General features: G+C 57.5%; 1 protein-coding gene across 18 annotated transcripts in view; it reads right to left on the reverse strand.

The window, feature by feature from the left end:
• The window catches only part of CAMTA1 (calmodulin binding transcription activator 1), an 848439-nt gene that overhangs the window by 219065 nt on the left and 613173 nt on the right, over positions 1 to 16201 (reverse strand). For 16 of the 18 annotated variants that reach the window (XM_070079355.1, XM_070079348.1, XM_070079346.1 and 13 more), the window contains one exon: positions 2522 to 2593. The exons of the other annotated variants lie outside the window; for them this stretch is intronic. In XM_070079355.1, coding sequence (XP_069935456.1) covers positions 2522 to 2593 — 72 coding nt within the window. The remainder of the gene's footprint in view (positions 1 to 2521; positions 2594 to 16201) is intronic. 18 annotated transcript variants of the gene reach the window in all.

Genomic DNA, 16201 nt, shown 5'->3' on the forward strand with positions numbered 1-16201 from the left:
AAATCTTTAAGAATTGATACACTCACAGGCCACAACACAAGCCCCTGTGTTGTTAGAAGGTTCCCCTGTCCCAGCCGACGGGTTCACCCTGGGGGGTGGGCTGACAGGAGGCGTGGCCTGCCTTGGGCCTCTTTCCCCAGCAGCACCCGGCAGTGCTCGGGACATCGGGCTGGGCTGGCATCCTGGGCGCCTCCTTTCTCAGCCCTCACCATGGCCGTTATTGGACACCTCTGCTCCCATGCTTTCCCTTGGTAATTGGTGTTAGAGACAGACTGGGCCAAGTTTTATCTGGGCCGGTGTCTCATGGCTTCTTTCCTGTTTAATATCAGAGACGTCAAACCCGGCCATGCCATCGCCATCCTAGCATTGTAATTAGCACCTGGACTAATTGCCCTGAGTTGCTCCGGCTGCCGAGTCCACTCCCAGCTCTGATCAGGATATGCTCTGTGTTAATTGCTTTGGCCTGAGCTTCTTAGCCTCCTACGCCCAGCGTGGGCTGGGGGAGCAGGGGAGACCCACACCTGTTCACACTCCCTCTGCTCACAGACACAGCGCTGGAGGGCACAGAGGAGAGGGAGGGACATGGGGGTCTACCTGCCCCTGATACGGAGAAGAAATGAGAGGCCCCGGACCAGCCAGAAGGAACCCTGCAGCTATGACACTGGCCCACGGGGAGCTGGCAGGTGACAAGCCAGAGGCCCATGACTCACACAAGGATGTCCCTTGCACAGAAACTCCAGGAAAGGGAAGCATGAGGCCGGGCGTAGGAGCAGCACCTGAGGGAGGGGCCCAGAGCAGCAAGCAGAGCTGGTGGGGAAAATCACGACCTCGGCCCTCACAGCGGCCCATTGGTGTCTGATTCCCGCAAAGTAAAATCACTGGGATTGAAAAGCCAAAAAGGAATGAGGGGAGGCGGGCAGAGGCTTGGCTCGGCATGGAGCTGGCCTGCAGGAGGGGCCACCAGCTGGTGGGGGGGCGGGGATGGGCAGAAATCTGGCCCTGGGGTGCTGCTCCTTCAGGAGGGAGGGCTCTCAGGGTATTCTGATGAGGGGGGTGGGCAGGTGTGGACCCAGAACAGAAAAGAGCCAAAGCCAGACCCCGAATCAGAAGCCCACAAAGGAGCTGCCGAGAGCTGTAGCCTGCTTGGGCACACGGTCCTGCTCCAGGAGGCAGAGTTCGGTCCTGGGGACCCAGGGACTTGCTCTAAGCTTCCCCACCCCCAACCCCTGCAAAACCTCCGCCAAGAGGGGCGAGGCCACAACGGACAGTAGAGCACTGCCTGTGACCACGCGGAAACCGCCCTTCAGAGCACGCTGGGCTGGGCCACCGCCGAGCTGGGGAAACCGACGTGGGGCCAGGTGTCCGGGAGCAGCAGCCCTTGCAGTCCGCAGTGCCCAGGGCCCTGAACGCTCATGAGCCTGCTGAACCACAGAAGGTCATTGCCGGGCAGAACAGGAAGGGCTTGGAGGCTGGGGCTGGGCATTCAGCCTCCCTGTCCACACAGCCTTGGGTCCCGTGGATGCTTTCCAGGCCAGCCTCCCCAGGCCCCAGGGCCTCTCTGGCCTCGGTAGGCACCACTGTGGCACTGAGGGGGCTCACTCCCCCAGATTCCAGGCCTCTCCAACCACACTGCCAGTGTCACAGCGATCCCCAAGACAGCGAGGCCCGAACATTTGCCAAGCAGGACAACCGTGGGTGTAGACAGCAAGACCGTGGCGGGGAAGGCCTTGGGCAGTAACTCCTGGGCGGAGCTGCAGGAAGGACTTGCGAGGAACGGCGCCAGGCCCACAGGGAGGCACGAGGAGGGGTTCCAGAAAGAACAGCTGCAAACCTGAGGGCCAGCTTGGAGAGGGATCCAGGTCCAGCTCGACTAGGTGGTCCCCTCGGTCCCTGCCAACGATGCGGCAGCACCGCCGACAGGACCACAGCCCAGCTGGCTGGCCAGACTGCACTCGGGCAGCGAGTGGCTGGAGGGCTCCACACCGACCCTCCCCGGCCTCAGCAGCATGGGCAGAGGGCCCCTTTCTCTGGGGATGGCCGGATCCCCATGCCACCACTCCCTCCACCCCCGCCACGGCAGATGTCACAAACCGATCACGGAGCGCCTTCCTGTGCACCTGGGTGCCTCTGCTCCCCAAGCCGGCCCAGAACCCAACTGCACCTGGCACGCTGCACGCGCTGTGACCACCCCGCCGGAGAAAATGAACTGGCAGCCCTCAGCCCTGACAGGCTCTCTCTCATCCTTGGAAACCGAGACACACTGGAAACACCTAGTTCTACTTCTCATTGGTGGGAACCGGCTGCCCCCTACTACCAGGCTTGCTCCCTGTCCATCTGCTCTCGACAACACCAGGCCAGCCCCCAGCTGCACTCAGTGCCACACAGCCAAAGTCTCTGGGGAGGTTCGCGAGGACCCTCGGCCTCGGCCACACGCACGCGCAGCCCCCTGCCCACGCTGCGCCTTCCGCAGACCCTTCCCGAGCACCAGTGACAGAAGAAGAATCCAGACCCAGCCACCTACCTGAAGGAGCCAGTAGCACCTCCGGTGGAAGGTGGGGATGATGGAGGAATGGACATAGCAGCCGTACAAGCACTAGGGAGAAAGGAAAAACGAGAATTCAGTTGGAAAGAGGGAAGGAAGGAAGGAAAGAAGACGTCGCGACAGAAGGAGCGAGAAGGCCCAGGGAGATGGAGGTGCCGCCATGGCGGGCTCTGGTACCAAGACTAACTTCCGGGACAGCTTCTAAGAGGATTGGCCAGTGGGCCCAGGGGTGGGCAGCTGGGCCTTATCCTCTGGGCGCCTGATAGGCAGTGGAGAGTCCAGAACGGCTGAGAAACAGGAAGTGCCTGTATGTGCATCTGCTGCCTTATTATAGGGACTTGAAGCTACTCAGATGTTCATCCCCACACCGTAGGTTAGAGCCGTGGTGCTGGGGGAAGGACTGAGGGCTACAGAGCTGATTTGGACACACACACACTCTAGACCCTTCCCAGCCACACAGCCCTGGTGGCCACCTGCCCAGTGCCAGGGGCCATTGCTGGGCAGCTCCTCTTAGGATTGACCTCCAGAGCCCGTGATTCCACTTCTGCACATCCTTGCTGCTTGTTTCTGAATGACAGCTTGTTTATCACACATCTATTTGTTGAGGGGTAAACCTGCACCTTCCGCACGTGCACTTGGTGTTAGAAAATGACCAGAGTCGGGCTGGAGGACAAGGGGTGGGATTCAAGTTTAGGGAGGGCTTGTGGACGGCAGTGTGAGGAGGGATGGACATCAGGGCCTGGCGCCTGGACCCTGGTGGGTGGAGCTAACCGGCAAGTGGGGCATACCACGGCCCCACTTCTGGGCTACAGTTAGGGACAAGATGCTGGTGAGAGCAAGGGGCCGAAGGGGGACAACTGACCAGGTCTTGCTTGAAATCAAAATCTAGGGCCTGAGCAGGAGTCGGGCCAGCTGTAGCCTCACAGTACCCAGTGGCGGGAGCCCCATCAAAGCCTGTACTTGGGTCCTTGCCACCCACATGCAAGACTCAGATGGAGTACCAGGCTCCTGGCTTCGGCCTGGCCCAGCCCTGGCCATTGCAGCCATTTGAGGAGTGAACCAGGGGATGGGAGATCTCTCTCTCTCATTCTCTGTAACTCTGCCTTTCAATAAATAAATAAACCTTGAAAAATGAAATAAAAGCCAGGGCCACAGCCTTTTCTCTTGGAGTCTCCAACTCCAAATTGGATCAATTGCTCCCCCATTAGCTGCAAAGTCCCCCTGGCTTCCCACGGTGGGGGCTCCAGGAGCCCAAGTGGGGAAGGCCCCCGACCCCTCTGGGTTCATTCCAATTGCACTGCAGGCTCCACGCCCCAGCACCAGCTCTCCAGACAGACAGGGCCACCCCTCCACACCAGAGGCTTCCTCAGATGCATCCAGACCCCCCAAACACCGAGTGCCAGGGGTCCGAACGGGAGTCCATCAGAGCCCTGCCTGTCTGATTAGCAGATCTGAAAGAGCAATCATTTTGGACTACGGGATTCTGGCTGCAAGAAAATCAGATTTCCAATATGTTAGAACTTTTACAGAACGCTGTCAGCTGGGACTTAAGCCCTGTACAAACCAAACAAACAAAGCGGAAATTAATTTAAACGATTCCCTTGCAATTCTTGCCCACGAAATGTATTTATTATTAAGAAGGCAATATCCTTTCCTGCCTCTTCTGGGTTTCAAGGCGTCATGTGCTGTTTCAGTCCTTTTGGTGTTTTTGATAACTCGCTCCTTGCCAGAGAAGACTCGAGTCTGTGTGTTTCCTGTGAGCGTCTGGTTACAGGGAACGAGGACCCTGCCCACGACTTTAGCCACCTTTCCTGCTTCAGAACGTGACCGCTCCCAAGGGCGGCTTCTTTCCTGTGACGCATGTGCCCAGCCAAATGACAGAGGCACGCACTGCTGGAGAAGCTTCTCCCGTCCCTGTCCCCACTGAGTCCTGTTCCCGCGTGGGGACTCTCCCTGTCTCCCACCGCTGCTCTTCCTGGCTTGTCCAGCAGCAGCGTCACCCTCCACCGCCCATCTGTCTGAGTCGGGCTTCAGCATCCTTGAGTCCCACTCGCCCTGTCCATTTCGGGAAAGTAGAAAAGGAGAAGAAAGCACAGATCTGAATCCGTCCCCCTGCACCGTCCCCGACACCTCTCTCGATGCTGGCAACCTTGGCCTACCCAGAACTGCCCGGAACCATCAGATCAGCAAAACGAAGTTAAAAAGAAAAACTGCAGCCACTCCATCAAGGCTCCTGCATTTTAATCAGAGGAACCCTCGGGGCCTTGCTCAGAACCAAGTTATTCTATTTTTAGACTTTGCTCTCCCCACCTGGTGATCCCTAGTCTCCGGTCTCATCAGATGGGAAGTGTGATCCTAGGAAGGTGGAAGGAGGGGCTGCAGGCAGGCCCCTGGTGTGCCTGGGACTCCAGGAACCCCACCCCGTGGTGCCCCACTCAGCATACTGGGCCACCCCATGGCTCACGTTCGTGTCTGTCTTCCTGATGGCTGGGAGCCGAAGCTTTCTGAATGAACATGGCCAGCAGTTCTCCACCACCCTCTCTCAGAGAGGTGGGAGATCTGACCTGATGTCCATCCTGCCACTCGGCAGCTCAGAGGGTCCTTGTCCTTCCAGCCTGTGAAATGGGTACAACCCTGATACCTTCTTGTAGAGTGGCTATGAGGTAATGGAAACAGGAGGGTGCCCAGGCCCAGTGCCTGTGTAGCCAGTTCAGTGATTGTCACTGGAGCAGATAGAGAGGATCAGAGGAGGCAGAGGCTGAACAGGTGAGCAGAAGGACGAGGGGGACGGGGCAGTGGGGACTGACCCTGGTAAGGGGAGGCAGAGTGGGCTGGGCTTGAGGAACTAGTGCCCGGGGGAGAGAAGCAGGACGCCACAAGGAGCACCGTAAAGGGCCGCTTTACTCTGGGTGTCAAGGTCACATCAGCACAGGAGGCACCGGGGAGGGGAGGGCTAGGGCACGGGGACGAGTCGGTGGGAGGCATTCCAGTGAGTCCAGGATGAGCAGGGGATGGGGCTAGCACAGCGGCAGTGAGGAGGGGAGAGGGGAATGGACAGAGCTGTGGGAGTCAGGATGATGTCCCTGCTTCCTGGCTGGGCAGGTGAGTCCACAGTGTCTCACTTCCTGGGATGAGAACCCCTGGGGTGCAGCAGGCTCGAGGTGGAGGAGGGGCTGGCTTTGGATTTCTACTTGGTGACTTGCAGGGGTTTGATGGACACTGAGTGGATGCCCACAGAACACCAGTAGTGTGGGCTCAGGCTGGGCTGGAAACGGTGGTCAGCGTGGGGAGGGGGTTGGCAGCTGATGAGGAGGGCCAGAGCCCCGGGGTGGGTGGCCCACAGAAGCTGGCTGCTTTTTGGGAACCTCTGAGGTGGGCAAGGCAGCCGAGGTGTGAACCTGCCCATCCACGGCCAGCCCCTCTGCCTCCCTGTGAGCCCCCTGTGCCCCAGCACACATGCCCAAGCCACCCCAGCTGTGTTCCCTCGTCATCGGTCTCACTTTTCAGTCTTTGTCCCGTCACTCCTGTTCACTCGGGGATGCACGGCACGTTTCACGTGGCAGGGTGTCAAGGCCGTTCCTCCACCCACTCATCAAAAGAACCACCCAGTCCATCTGCAGTGGCTCGCGGCATACAAAGTCCTGGTTCTTTTGGATCAGGCTCTGGGAGCTCCCTGGGGGACCCCTGCTGTCCTGCTTACCTCGCACAGGTGGGAGGACTTTCTGCCAAGGATCAGGAGAAAATCTTTTCAACTTTGGGAGTCAGGCTGGCTCCACCACTCTGCAGGCAAAAGCGGTCTGAGACACTAGCAAAGTGGATGGATGTGGCTCTGTCCCAATACAACTGCCTTGAGGGACCCTGAAATTTGAGTTTTCTGAGATCTTTCACAACATGAATGATACTCTTTTGATTATTTTTTTTTAAACCATTAAAACAACATCAAAAACATTCTTAGTTCATGGGCTATCACAAAATAGGGAGTGGGCCAGAGTGCTCCCGTGGGCCACCCTGTGTGAGCCCCGACCTGAGACTGGGAGAGTGAATTCCCATCAGCGCTCCGTGTGGAGCAGGTGCACACGGTGCAGGCACCCGGGCAGGGCCAGCCCCAGGTTAATGGAAAACCACAGGGTGCGCAGTTAACAAGGACGCCCAAAGGGGCTGTGGGAGGCTTTCGGCTCAGCCTCCCACAGTCTCTTCTCCAGGAAGACTTTCCCGTGCTGTTTCCTGGGGCCCCCAAAGCAGTGGCTTCCTGGGGAGTGTGAGCCCAGCATCTCATCCCATGCACGGTTGGGATAAACGTCCCTGGTGCTGCTTACCAGGTCTTGTCAGCGCTGCGCTTTCCAACGAGGTGGCCGGGGCCACACACAGCTGTTCAAGTTCAGAATGGAAACCTTGGTTCCTCGGCTGTGCGAGCCGACCGTCGAGGGCTCGACAGCCGCACAAGGCCTGTGGCTACCCCCGTGGCTGGCACAGGACATCCCACCATTGCAGAAAGTTCCACCAGACGCTCACATCCTGAGGACAGGGGCTGGGGCGTGCAGCAGAGCTCTGCAGCTGACATTTGGAGCTGGGGACCCCAGGGGACTTGGAATGTTTGCAGGTTGGAATCTATTATCCCAGCTGGGTCAGCCTGAATGGACCACTGAGAAATCAACAGGCTTTCCAGGACTATGCTCGCCTCCTACTGCTCAGCCCCCTCCTGAAGCCTCCTGCAGTGCAGGGAAAACCCCTGCTGTGTCCTCAGACAAGGGTGCAACAAGATCTCCAGCCACCATCCTCTCTAGGAAGGTCCCTCGGCCAGCTCTGCCCACAGCCCGGTCCCAGCCCCCAGCAGCCAGGCTGCCCACTAGGGCTTTGAGCTGGAGTGGCAGCCTGCACTCTCCCAGCAGCTCTGCCTTGGGCCTGGCCGTGCCCACCTGGCTCCCGCTGGGAGGTGAGTGTCTACACAGAGGCCATCGGGGCGCCTCGTTTATCTCCCCTGTGTGTATCTGATGCACACAGGACCAAGATGAATCATCTCCGAAATGTCACGGGTGTGAGGGTGTAGGAGAAAAAGGCAACAGAAGGGAAAGGAAAGCAGCCTGGAAGAGAACGATTTAATCTCATCCTGAAGCCACGCAGCAGGTGACGCAGCCTCATCCCGGGGACGGGGTGCCCTGGGCTGGGCGGGGCCTGGGCTCACCCAGGTAAGGAGATTGTAGCCCTCACCTTTCGCCACTACCCGCGTCCTGTCCTCTAGGGCACCCCAGACTCCTGGGAGCTGAGGAAATAAGCAGACCAGAGCTGACAGCCCTGGTGCTAAGGGCAATGCACCCAGAGAGGGCACGATGCGGTCCAGGGGAGGGAGTGTCCCTTTTTCATGCTGAAGGTCAGCAAAGCCACCTGAGAGGAAGTGACATTTGTGCTGAGCCAGAAAGGGGGGTAGGAGATCGGCAGGTGGACAACAGGCGGCAGAGAACGGCCTGAGTGGACACAAGGGCCTGGTGAGCGGAGGGCTCAGCCCAGGCAAGGACGTCAACCCCCTTCCCAGCTTTCTCACGTGGGTCCTCCGTGCGGGCTGGGCTGCGCCCGACCTGCAGATCCTCCCGAGGGAACCATGAGGAGCGGTTGGCAGGTGGGCTTCAGTGTGAGGCAAAGGCCCTGTCCTGCTCCACCAGGCCCTCTGAGAATGGAAGGGTCAAGAGCAGGCTCAGGGCAAGTGTGGGTCTGACCCCTCTCCTTCCCTCCGTCTCCATTTCTCACTTCTGTGAGTGTCCCTTGTGCTTCCTTTGCTACGGCTGAACCATCTCTACCTGGCAAGTGCCCAGAGTCCCGTTATTCCTGCTGTGACCCAAGAGGCAGTGAAGTCGTCCACTTCCAGACTTGGGGTGGCAGTGCCAGCAATGCACTCAGACTCCCCTGGGCTGAGAGGTTGGGTCCAGGGGCTATCAGTGGGGCAGGAGAGCCCCTGACGGGTTCTCCTGGGGTCTGGAGGGAGGGTCTCTAGGCAGGAGCCAGAAGGGTCCCCGAGCACAAGAGCCAGGGGCTCACAGAGGGGATAAAAGTGGTTCCCTCCCTGCCAAAGCTGTGACCGGCAAGAAGCAGGTGCTCTTAGAAGAGCACGTGGGAGTGAAAACTTTCCAGAACCTTCTATTTGCCAAGGCTAGTGGCAGCTGTGCCAAGGCACAATACCCTGCTGTTCCGCAGGGTGCCCTGAGAGCTGAGGCAGATGCTGGGAGGTGCTGGGAGGCCTTGGGAGGCCCTAGCCTGGGGACAAGTGGAGGGTGATGCAGAGTTGCTCAGGCCACACCCCTCTGGTGGCCCAACGCCCCTGCACCCAGGGAAGGCCAAGGCCTGGACAGGCTGAGCAGCTTGTCCAAGGTCTTGTGCTGGGAATCCCCACAAGAACCCCCTACCCCCACGCCCCCCCCCCCCCCCCGCCCCTGCCCCAGCCCCTGCCCCAGCCCCTGCTCCTCCTTCCCTCCTTGCCATATCATGGAAATGCAAGCCCCGCCTTTGTCACAGACAAAAGGGATAGCGCCCTGGGGCTGCTCCCAGAGCTGTCCTTGCTGAAGGATTTGGTTCCTATTAATCTAAGATTAGGCCAAATGATTCAATTCGCATGCTGCCTGCAAAAGCGCTGGGCCTCAGAACTTGTTAAATAGTGAATTGCTCTAAAATGAGTTTGAGCTAAACGGATTGCAGCAGTTGGATTCGGCCTCCGGGGCTGGGTGACAGCAGAGATCTGGGATGTCACATCATGGCTGACCAGAGCTCTGGCCCGGCCTCTCTTCCAGGGCCATCTGCAACAGTGCCTCCTACAGCCACCCAACCACACAGGGACAGTGAGGCCAGTCAGCAAGGGGCCAGCCTGGACCCCCTGACCCTGCGGGCTCAGGCCAGACCACCCCAGAGGAACTGCCCCCAAGCACTGCACTTTCTTTGGGAGGGGGGAGCTCCAGAGAACTTCTGGGAGGGGGGCTGTCCTGTACCTAGATCCCAGGTGACCCTGCTCTTCCCTGAGGTTGGATGAGACTTCTACCAACTCACCAAGCATGCTCGGGGCCCAGGGCTGAAGGGGACCCAGCAGGATGGTCGGGGGAGGCTCTGCTGTCCTCCAAGGAGGGGCAGGATGCATCCCTCCACAGATGCAGGAATGAAGTCCAGCTGCATTAACACCTTCCCTGGTCAAGGTCTCAGGGGAGTGTTACAGCTGGAATCTTCAACCTCCAGTGTCTCCAGAGTTCAGCCCCATGTCCCGGGAGCAGAAGATCTGGGCTGCCCCGGGAGGGACACTGTGGCCAGGTGGTCCAACCTGAGTGTGAAGGGTCCCTCCTCCAAGGTAGAAACCTTGAAAGACAGACACAAACCAGCAGGGGCAGCTGTGTCACAAGGATGGCAGTCCCTCCACCCTCCCAGACAGGAAGTGTGCGAGGGAGACAGCCAGAGGGGACCTGACACCTAGCAGGAAGTGCCCGTGGACCCTTGGACCCTGCAGACAGCTGAACGTCCCTGGGCACTGGTACTGGCAGGGCCTTTGAGAGGCAGGAGCAAGGAACCTTAGGCAAGCAGAGAGGGCCAAAGAGACTTGCAGGCAGGGGCACTGTGGATCCTGGGGTCTTCTCAGGAGGGAGGACAGGTGGGCTCAAGGCACTGCCCACCTCCCTAGGCCTCACAACCCTCAGTCTGGGCAGGGAGCAGCGAGAAGCCCTGCAGATCATGCAGGGTCCTCAAACTGAGGCTCCCCTGACCACACCCCCAAGAAAGTTCTAGATCACTTGGACAGTACAGGCTGTCCCGGGAACTAGAAGGGGACCTAAGCAGCCCTGACACCTCCAAGAAAGTTCTAGATCTCTTGGACAGTACAGGTTGTCGCGAGAACTGGAAGGGGACCTGAGCAGGACATGATGTGCAGAGGTGAGAGTCAAGGGGACTCTGGGAAAGGAGCAGGGGAGGGGACCACCCTGCCCCAGGGGCACCCCAGAGCATGGGCCTGACCTGGCTCCCCTCACCTGGGCTCCGTCTGAGGAGCCCCTGCGCATGTGCAGGAGAAACGCATCCAAATGCAGCAGCTGCAGCCTAATGATGGCATGAGTAAGGAGGGCAATAAGAGTTAATGAATTCCTAGATAAAAAGGCATAAAATCCATGCTTAAAGATGGAAATAAAATCCTTGCAGCTTCAACTTTATTGTTTTTTGGGGGTTCCAAGATTAATAAATTAGGGGGCATAAAATGGAATAATAGCTAAAAATTGATAATAAGGTAAATTTAGATTTAGAGCAGGAGTTGATTCAAGCTGTGGAGCTGAAGACAAGGGTGGGTGGGGCGTGGTGGGTGGAATCTCTGTGGTCACGCTCCTAGCCGGCTCTTCCTGCTGTTCAGAGTCCACCCCAGGCACCTGCCAGCCCTCACCTGCCCATTTTCTCCCAGCACTCGCCAAACTGCAGCAGGGACCCCGAGCGCCCAGCCATGCCTTCTGTACTGGCCCAGGGAGCAGGTGTCAGAGACCTGCCCATTGCTGTCCCAGAAACCACACACCACACCTGGTCCCCCGTGGCCCAGCGTGTCCCACTCAGAGTCAGCAGGAGCTGTCCCCAGTGTGTGTAGTATGTGAGTATGTGTAAGTATGTATATGTGTGTATGTGTATGTGTGGTATATATGTCTGGCGTGTGTGCACTGTGTGCATGTGTGGGATGCATATGGGTGCATGTGTGTGGTATATGTATGATGTGTGTACAGTGTGTATGTATGGTATTTGTGTGTACATATGTGGTGTGGGGCATATGTGTAGTCTATGTATGTGTGTGGTATGTGACTATGTGTGGTGTACGTATTGTGGTGTAAGTGTGGTGTGTGTTTGTGTATATGTGGTGTGTGTGTACTGTGTAGGTAAGGCATGTGTGTGGTGTATATATGTGTAAGTAAGTGTGGATATAGTATAAGTGTATGTGTATCATATGTGTGGTGTATGTACATGTTGCTGTGTGTCTATGTGTGGTATGTATATTATGGTAATAAGTACAATGTGTGTTATGTATGTATATGTATATGTGTGTATACCTGGCATATGTGTGGTGTGTGTGTCATCTATGTGTGGGGTGTGTGTTGTGGTATAAGTGCGGTGTGTGAATTATGTATGTATATGTGTATGTCTGGCATATGTGTGGTCTATGTCTGGCATATGTGTGGTATATACAGTATGTAGGTGTGGTGTGTGTGTGGCATGAGCATGTGTAGTGTGTAGGCATGGTGTATGTGTAGGGAGTATAGAGGTGGTATGTGTGTATGGTATGTGGGGGTATGTGGAGATGTGTGATGTATGCATGTGTGTGTGTGTGGTGGGGGATATGTGGTGTGTGTGTATGCATGTGTGTGCATAATCTGATCCAATTATCTCCTACCTGCAGAGTCTCGTCCTTTTAGCATATTTCAAGTATCTGTGTTGCTGCTATCTCAAATACCTCCTAAAAGTGCAGGGCATAAATAATACATAAATAAAGTGAAATTTCCTTTCTCTCATCAAGGTGTGCTGCTGACACCTATTCCTCAGAGCCCAGCCGGTGGTTAGAATTGATCTTGAAAGTGGTCCACACTGCTGGTGCCCCAGCTCCCTCCTTCTCCCTCCTGCCTTCCTCCTGCCCCTTCCTCCCATCTCCCTCTCACCCCAGTGGCGAGTGCCCACCTTTCCCAGGCACCTGCGCTAGGTACCACGGGCTCCCCAACCCGGACCCTGGCCTCCCACTGCACCTCCTGGCTGGTGTCCTCCTTGCTAACAGCCTGTAGGAGCCTGTACATCTCAGCCCAAGGAGAAGCCGTGGTGGGACTTCACACCACTGTTAGGGACTGGGGCAGCCCTCTGGTGCAGGGAGCAGCTCGTGGCCTAGGTTCCCAGGGAGTCTGCCCTCCTCATCCTCCGATCCTGGGCTCCTATTCCCAGAGGAAGAGCAGAGGCAGAGGCCACTCTAGAGGGCCTGGATGGCAAAGCACTGCCAAGACCTCAGCCGGCTCCGTCTGCTGCAGGGGGCGCGGGCGGGCGGGGATGCAGGGATTTCTGGCTACAGTGATCAATGATTGCTGTGCCCCAGAGCTTGCAGCTCCCCCATCTCCCCGGCACCTGTGACACTGTCCGGCTACCCATGGCACACTTTGGACACGCACCTGCAGGCTGCCAGCCAGTCCGGGAAGGAATTCTTGCTTAAAATGGGCAATGGGGCTTTGTTTATGAAGAAGCGGGGGACATGCCAGGCCGGGCCTGTGGCTATGTTAATGTGAGGCTGGGCTCCCAGCCAAGACATTAAGTGGAGTCCAATTCCTGAAACCAGCTTGAATCAGCAGATTTTTAAGGTTAGAATTACTCTCTCCTCTTGAAGGCTTGCCAAGGTTAATTTGGGCCTGAGCATGCAAAATTAATGGGCTGGACAGAAGGAATCGGCCTTTTCCCGATTTTTTCTCAAGTTCACAAAAACATCTCTACAGAAGGGAGAAGGCAGAGGGGCCTGGCCTGGCTGAGAGGGGAGCAGCCCCAGGACCAGGCCGTGCGTGTGTCAGGAAGGCACCCAGGCAGAATCATGCAGGCAGCAGAGGCGCAAGGCTGGACAGCAAAGCTAGTCCTAGGAAGGTACCGGGGGGGGGGGGGTGTGTGTGTGAGGTGGTGCCCCTCCCTAATAAAGGAACTCTGCTCTGGGGGCCCCCGGGGGCCTGAGACCACCTGACCCTCCAAAGCCCCAGTGGCTCTTAGAAGGGGAGGAACCTACATTGCACAGGGTGTTGGGCCCCACTTCCTCATCTGTAGATCCCACAATGATCCCAACAATGATGACAGGAGGCATAAGGAATGCACGCTACATAAAGAAGTATCTGGCTCAGCAGCAAGAGGGGCTGGCCCACAGAGGACTCTGCGACCTTTGTGAGAAACATCCCCACCGGCCACGGGGCTGTGTGAAGAGATGTCCCCCAGGAGCTGGGAGCCCTGGGTCTGGGCCTGGCTCAGGGACCTCTGGACAGAGTCCAGGGTTACGAGTGGAGGGCAGGCCCCTCCTCATCCTTCCTGGGCAGGCACGGAATCTGCCCCTTGGCCCTCTGGGGTGGAGGATGGGCACCCAGTGGGAGGCACAGGAAGGAGCCATCCGGGTCTGCACTGTGCCCGCATGGCCGAGCAGCACCAATGACAGGGCAGGACTTGGTCCCTGGATCTCAATGTCCAGAGAGTGAAAAGGGCATGGATGCTGGCCCTGGGCTTGCAGGTTAGCTGGACTGAATGACGGTAGGTTTTCAGAGCTGGCACACAGGAGGGCTTGCATAAACACATACTTTCTCTGTTTCCCTGAGACAGGGCACTAGGACACCTGCCTACATCTCTGTGATTACAACAATGTCTCCTGATCCACGCCAATTGGCCCAGGATGGCCAGGGTGGCTCCTGCTGAGGCAGTGTGGGGAGGCCAGCCTCTACCCTTCTGTCCTCACCAGCTTCCCAAAGTCACCAGGGCTATTCTGAAACAAGGGGCAGCTTCCCGGAGCTCTGGAGCCCTGCCCACGCACATGGAGAGCAGGATGAGTCTGAACCCCTGGAGACACATGCTCAAGAGTCCCCCCCAACTGGAGCCCAGGAGCCTCCTTTGGATACAAAACTCAGCCCCCCCATCCCAGCTCTGTGCAGGCCCCCGGCAATCCCAGCCTTCCACAGGAGCACCCAGAATGCCCTTCCCTGCCTTGAGCTGACCACAGCAGATGCATTTCCAGCCCTGGCCTGGCTATGGGGGGCCAGGTCACAGTGTGAGGAGGCCCCGCGGCAGCAGCAAGGCAAACAGGAACCCCACCTGCTCTCTCCTTGTCTCCTGGAGGGGGTCTTCTCTCCTGGCCCCCATAGAATCAAGCCCTTCCCATGGCTACAGCCCTGCAGGCATTATTGCCTGTTCTGCAGAGGGCAGGGGAGGCCAGCTGGACCACCCTGCTGGCTGGAACCTTGCCCACAGGCCTTGGAATCACCTCTCTGTCATCCCACCCACTCATCCCCCACCAGAAGTATTCCTGGGGCTGGGGGAGGCAGTTCAGGGCCAGCAGGGTCCCCACCTGCTGTCCACACCTCCCTTCCAGTCACTCCATCTCCAATATCTCTGAGATCCCACCTTCTGCCCCTCTTCTGATATCCCTTTACTCTCCCTGCATGGTTAGGACCCCTGCCTGAGCCCCTCACCTCACCCTGGTGCCAGACTCTGGCTGGACTCTGCCAGTCCCTCCCACTTGGCAGGCAGAGCCTCAAGGTAAAAACCAGCCCCCTACCCTCCACCCCAGCACACACACACATACACACACACACAGTGCATCCCACAGTGGGCTTCACTTGGCACAAGATAGAGAACAGACTGCCTGACTCCCATCTGCTCTCAATGAAGCATTTCCCACCACACATTCCAGGCCCTGCCTGGGTGTCCCTCAGCCCAGCCACCACAGGCCACCCTGCACCTGCTCCAGGAGCCTCTGGGTGGGATTGCCACCTCCCCCAGGACTTGGATTTGGGGGCAGGTCAGCTTGTCTCTGCCCAGGTGCCTCAAACAGTGCCTAGAACTATTTCATCTGTATGTAAAATGCCAAAAGGGCCGCTTTCCCAGTGGAAAGGGGCAGAAGCATCGACAGGGAGGTTTCCTTCCTGGCTGGTGGTCCCTGGACTTGGGACCCGGGAGCATGGATATTGTGGCCCCTGGACAGGTGGCTGGAAGCTGCCAGACCCTGGTACTGCGGGTACAGAAGCACAGGAGCAAGGGGGCTGGCCCAGGCCACAGTCACCTCTGTGTGGGGCTCCCTCCCGAGACAGGGGACTTGAGCTCTCAAGAGCCTTGATTATGCTTCAAGGACAAAGGTGGCAGGAGGGAGATGCTGCTCCCAGATGCAGCCAGGGGCTTGGACCCACGAAGTTTCTCCTAGGAGTGCGCCTGGCTTGGCAGCAGCTTGGGCACCACCCATGGGCTCAGCCCAGGCCATGCGTCTCCAGGGACCGGGATGGGTCCTCACCCTTCTGTTTCCTCAGCACCTAGTGGTGTTTAGCACCTAGAAGGCTGCTTGGAAATCTTGTTGGAAACTTTGGAGAGAAATGGTGGCCCATTCCTGAAAAAAACTAAACACAGAATTTCTATCTGGCCCAGCAGTGCCACTCACAGGAATGTCCCCAGAAGAATCGAAAATAGGGACTCAAACACAGACATGTACACACAAATCCAGTGTCAGTCTTCACCCACGCTTTCATCAACAGAGGAACACACACACTGAGTATGGCAGAGTCATACAACACACTGCTGTCTATCATGCAGAGGAATCAAGTCTGGGACAGGCCTTGTGGGGTCACAGATTAGACCTCAGCTTGAGATGTGTGCACCCCATGTCAGAGTGCCTGGTTCAAGTCCTGCTGCTCTGTGCTTCCAATCTAGCTTCCTGCCAGTGCACCTGGGAGGCAGTGAGTGCCGGGGCCCCTGGATGGAGCTCCTGGCTCCTGGCCCAACTCTACTGTTATGGGCCTTTGGAGAGTGAATCAGTAGGCAGGAGATATCCCTTTCTCTCTCAGTTACTCTGCCATTTAAATAAATTGTAAAACAAAAAAGTTGCCAAGTCTGACACATGCCACAACGTGAATGAATGTTGGATGCAAACCCACAGAGTTAGAACGCAGCCCAGGGGGACAGAGG

Source organism: Oryctolagus cuniculus, chromosome 7, assembly GCF_964237555.1.
Source record: "Oryctolagus cuniculus chromosome 7, mOryCun1.1, whole genome shotgun sequence".
Classification (NCBI taxonomy): Eukaryota; Metazoa; Chordata; class Mammalia; order Lagomorpha; family Leporidae; genus Oryctolagus; species Oryctolagus cuniculus.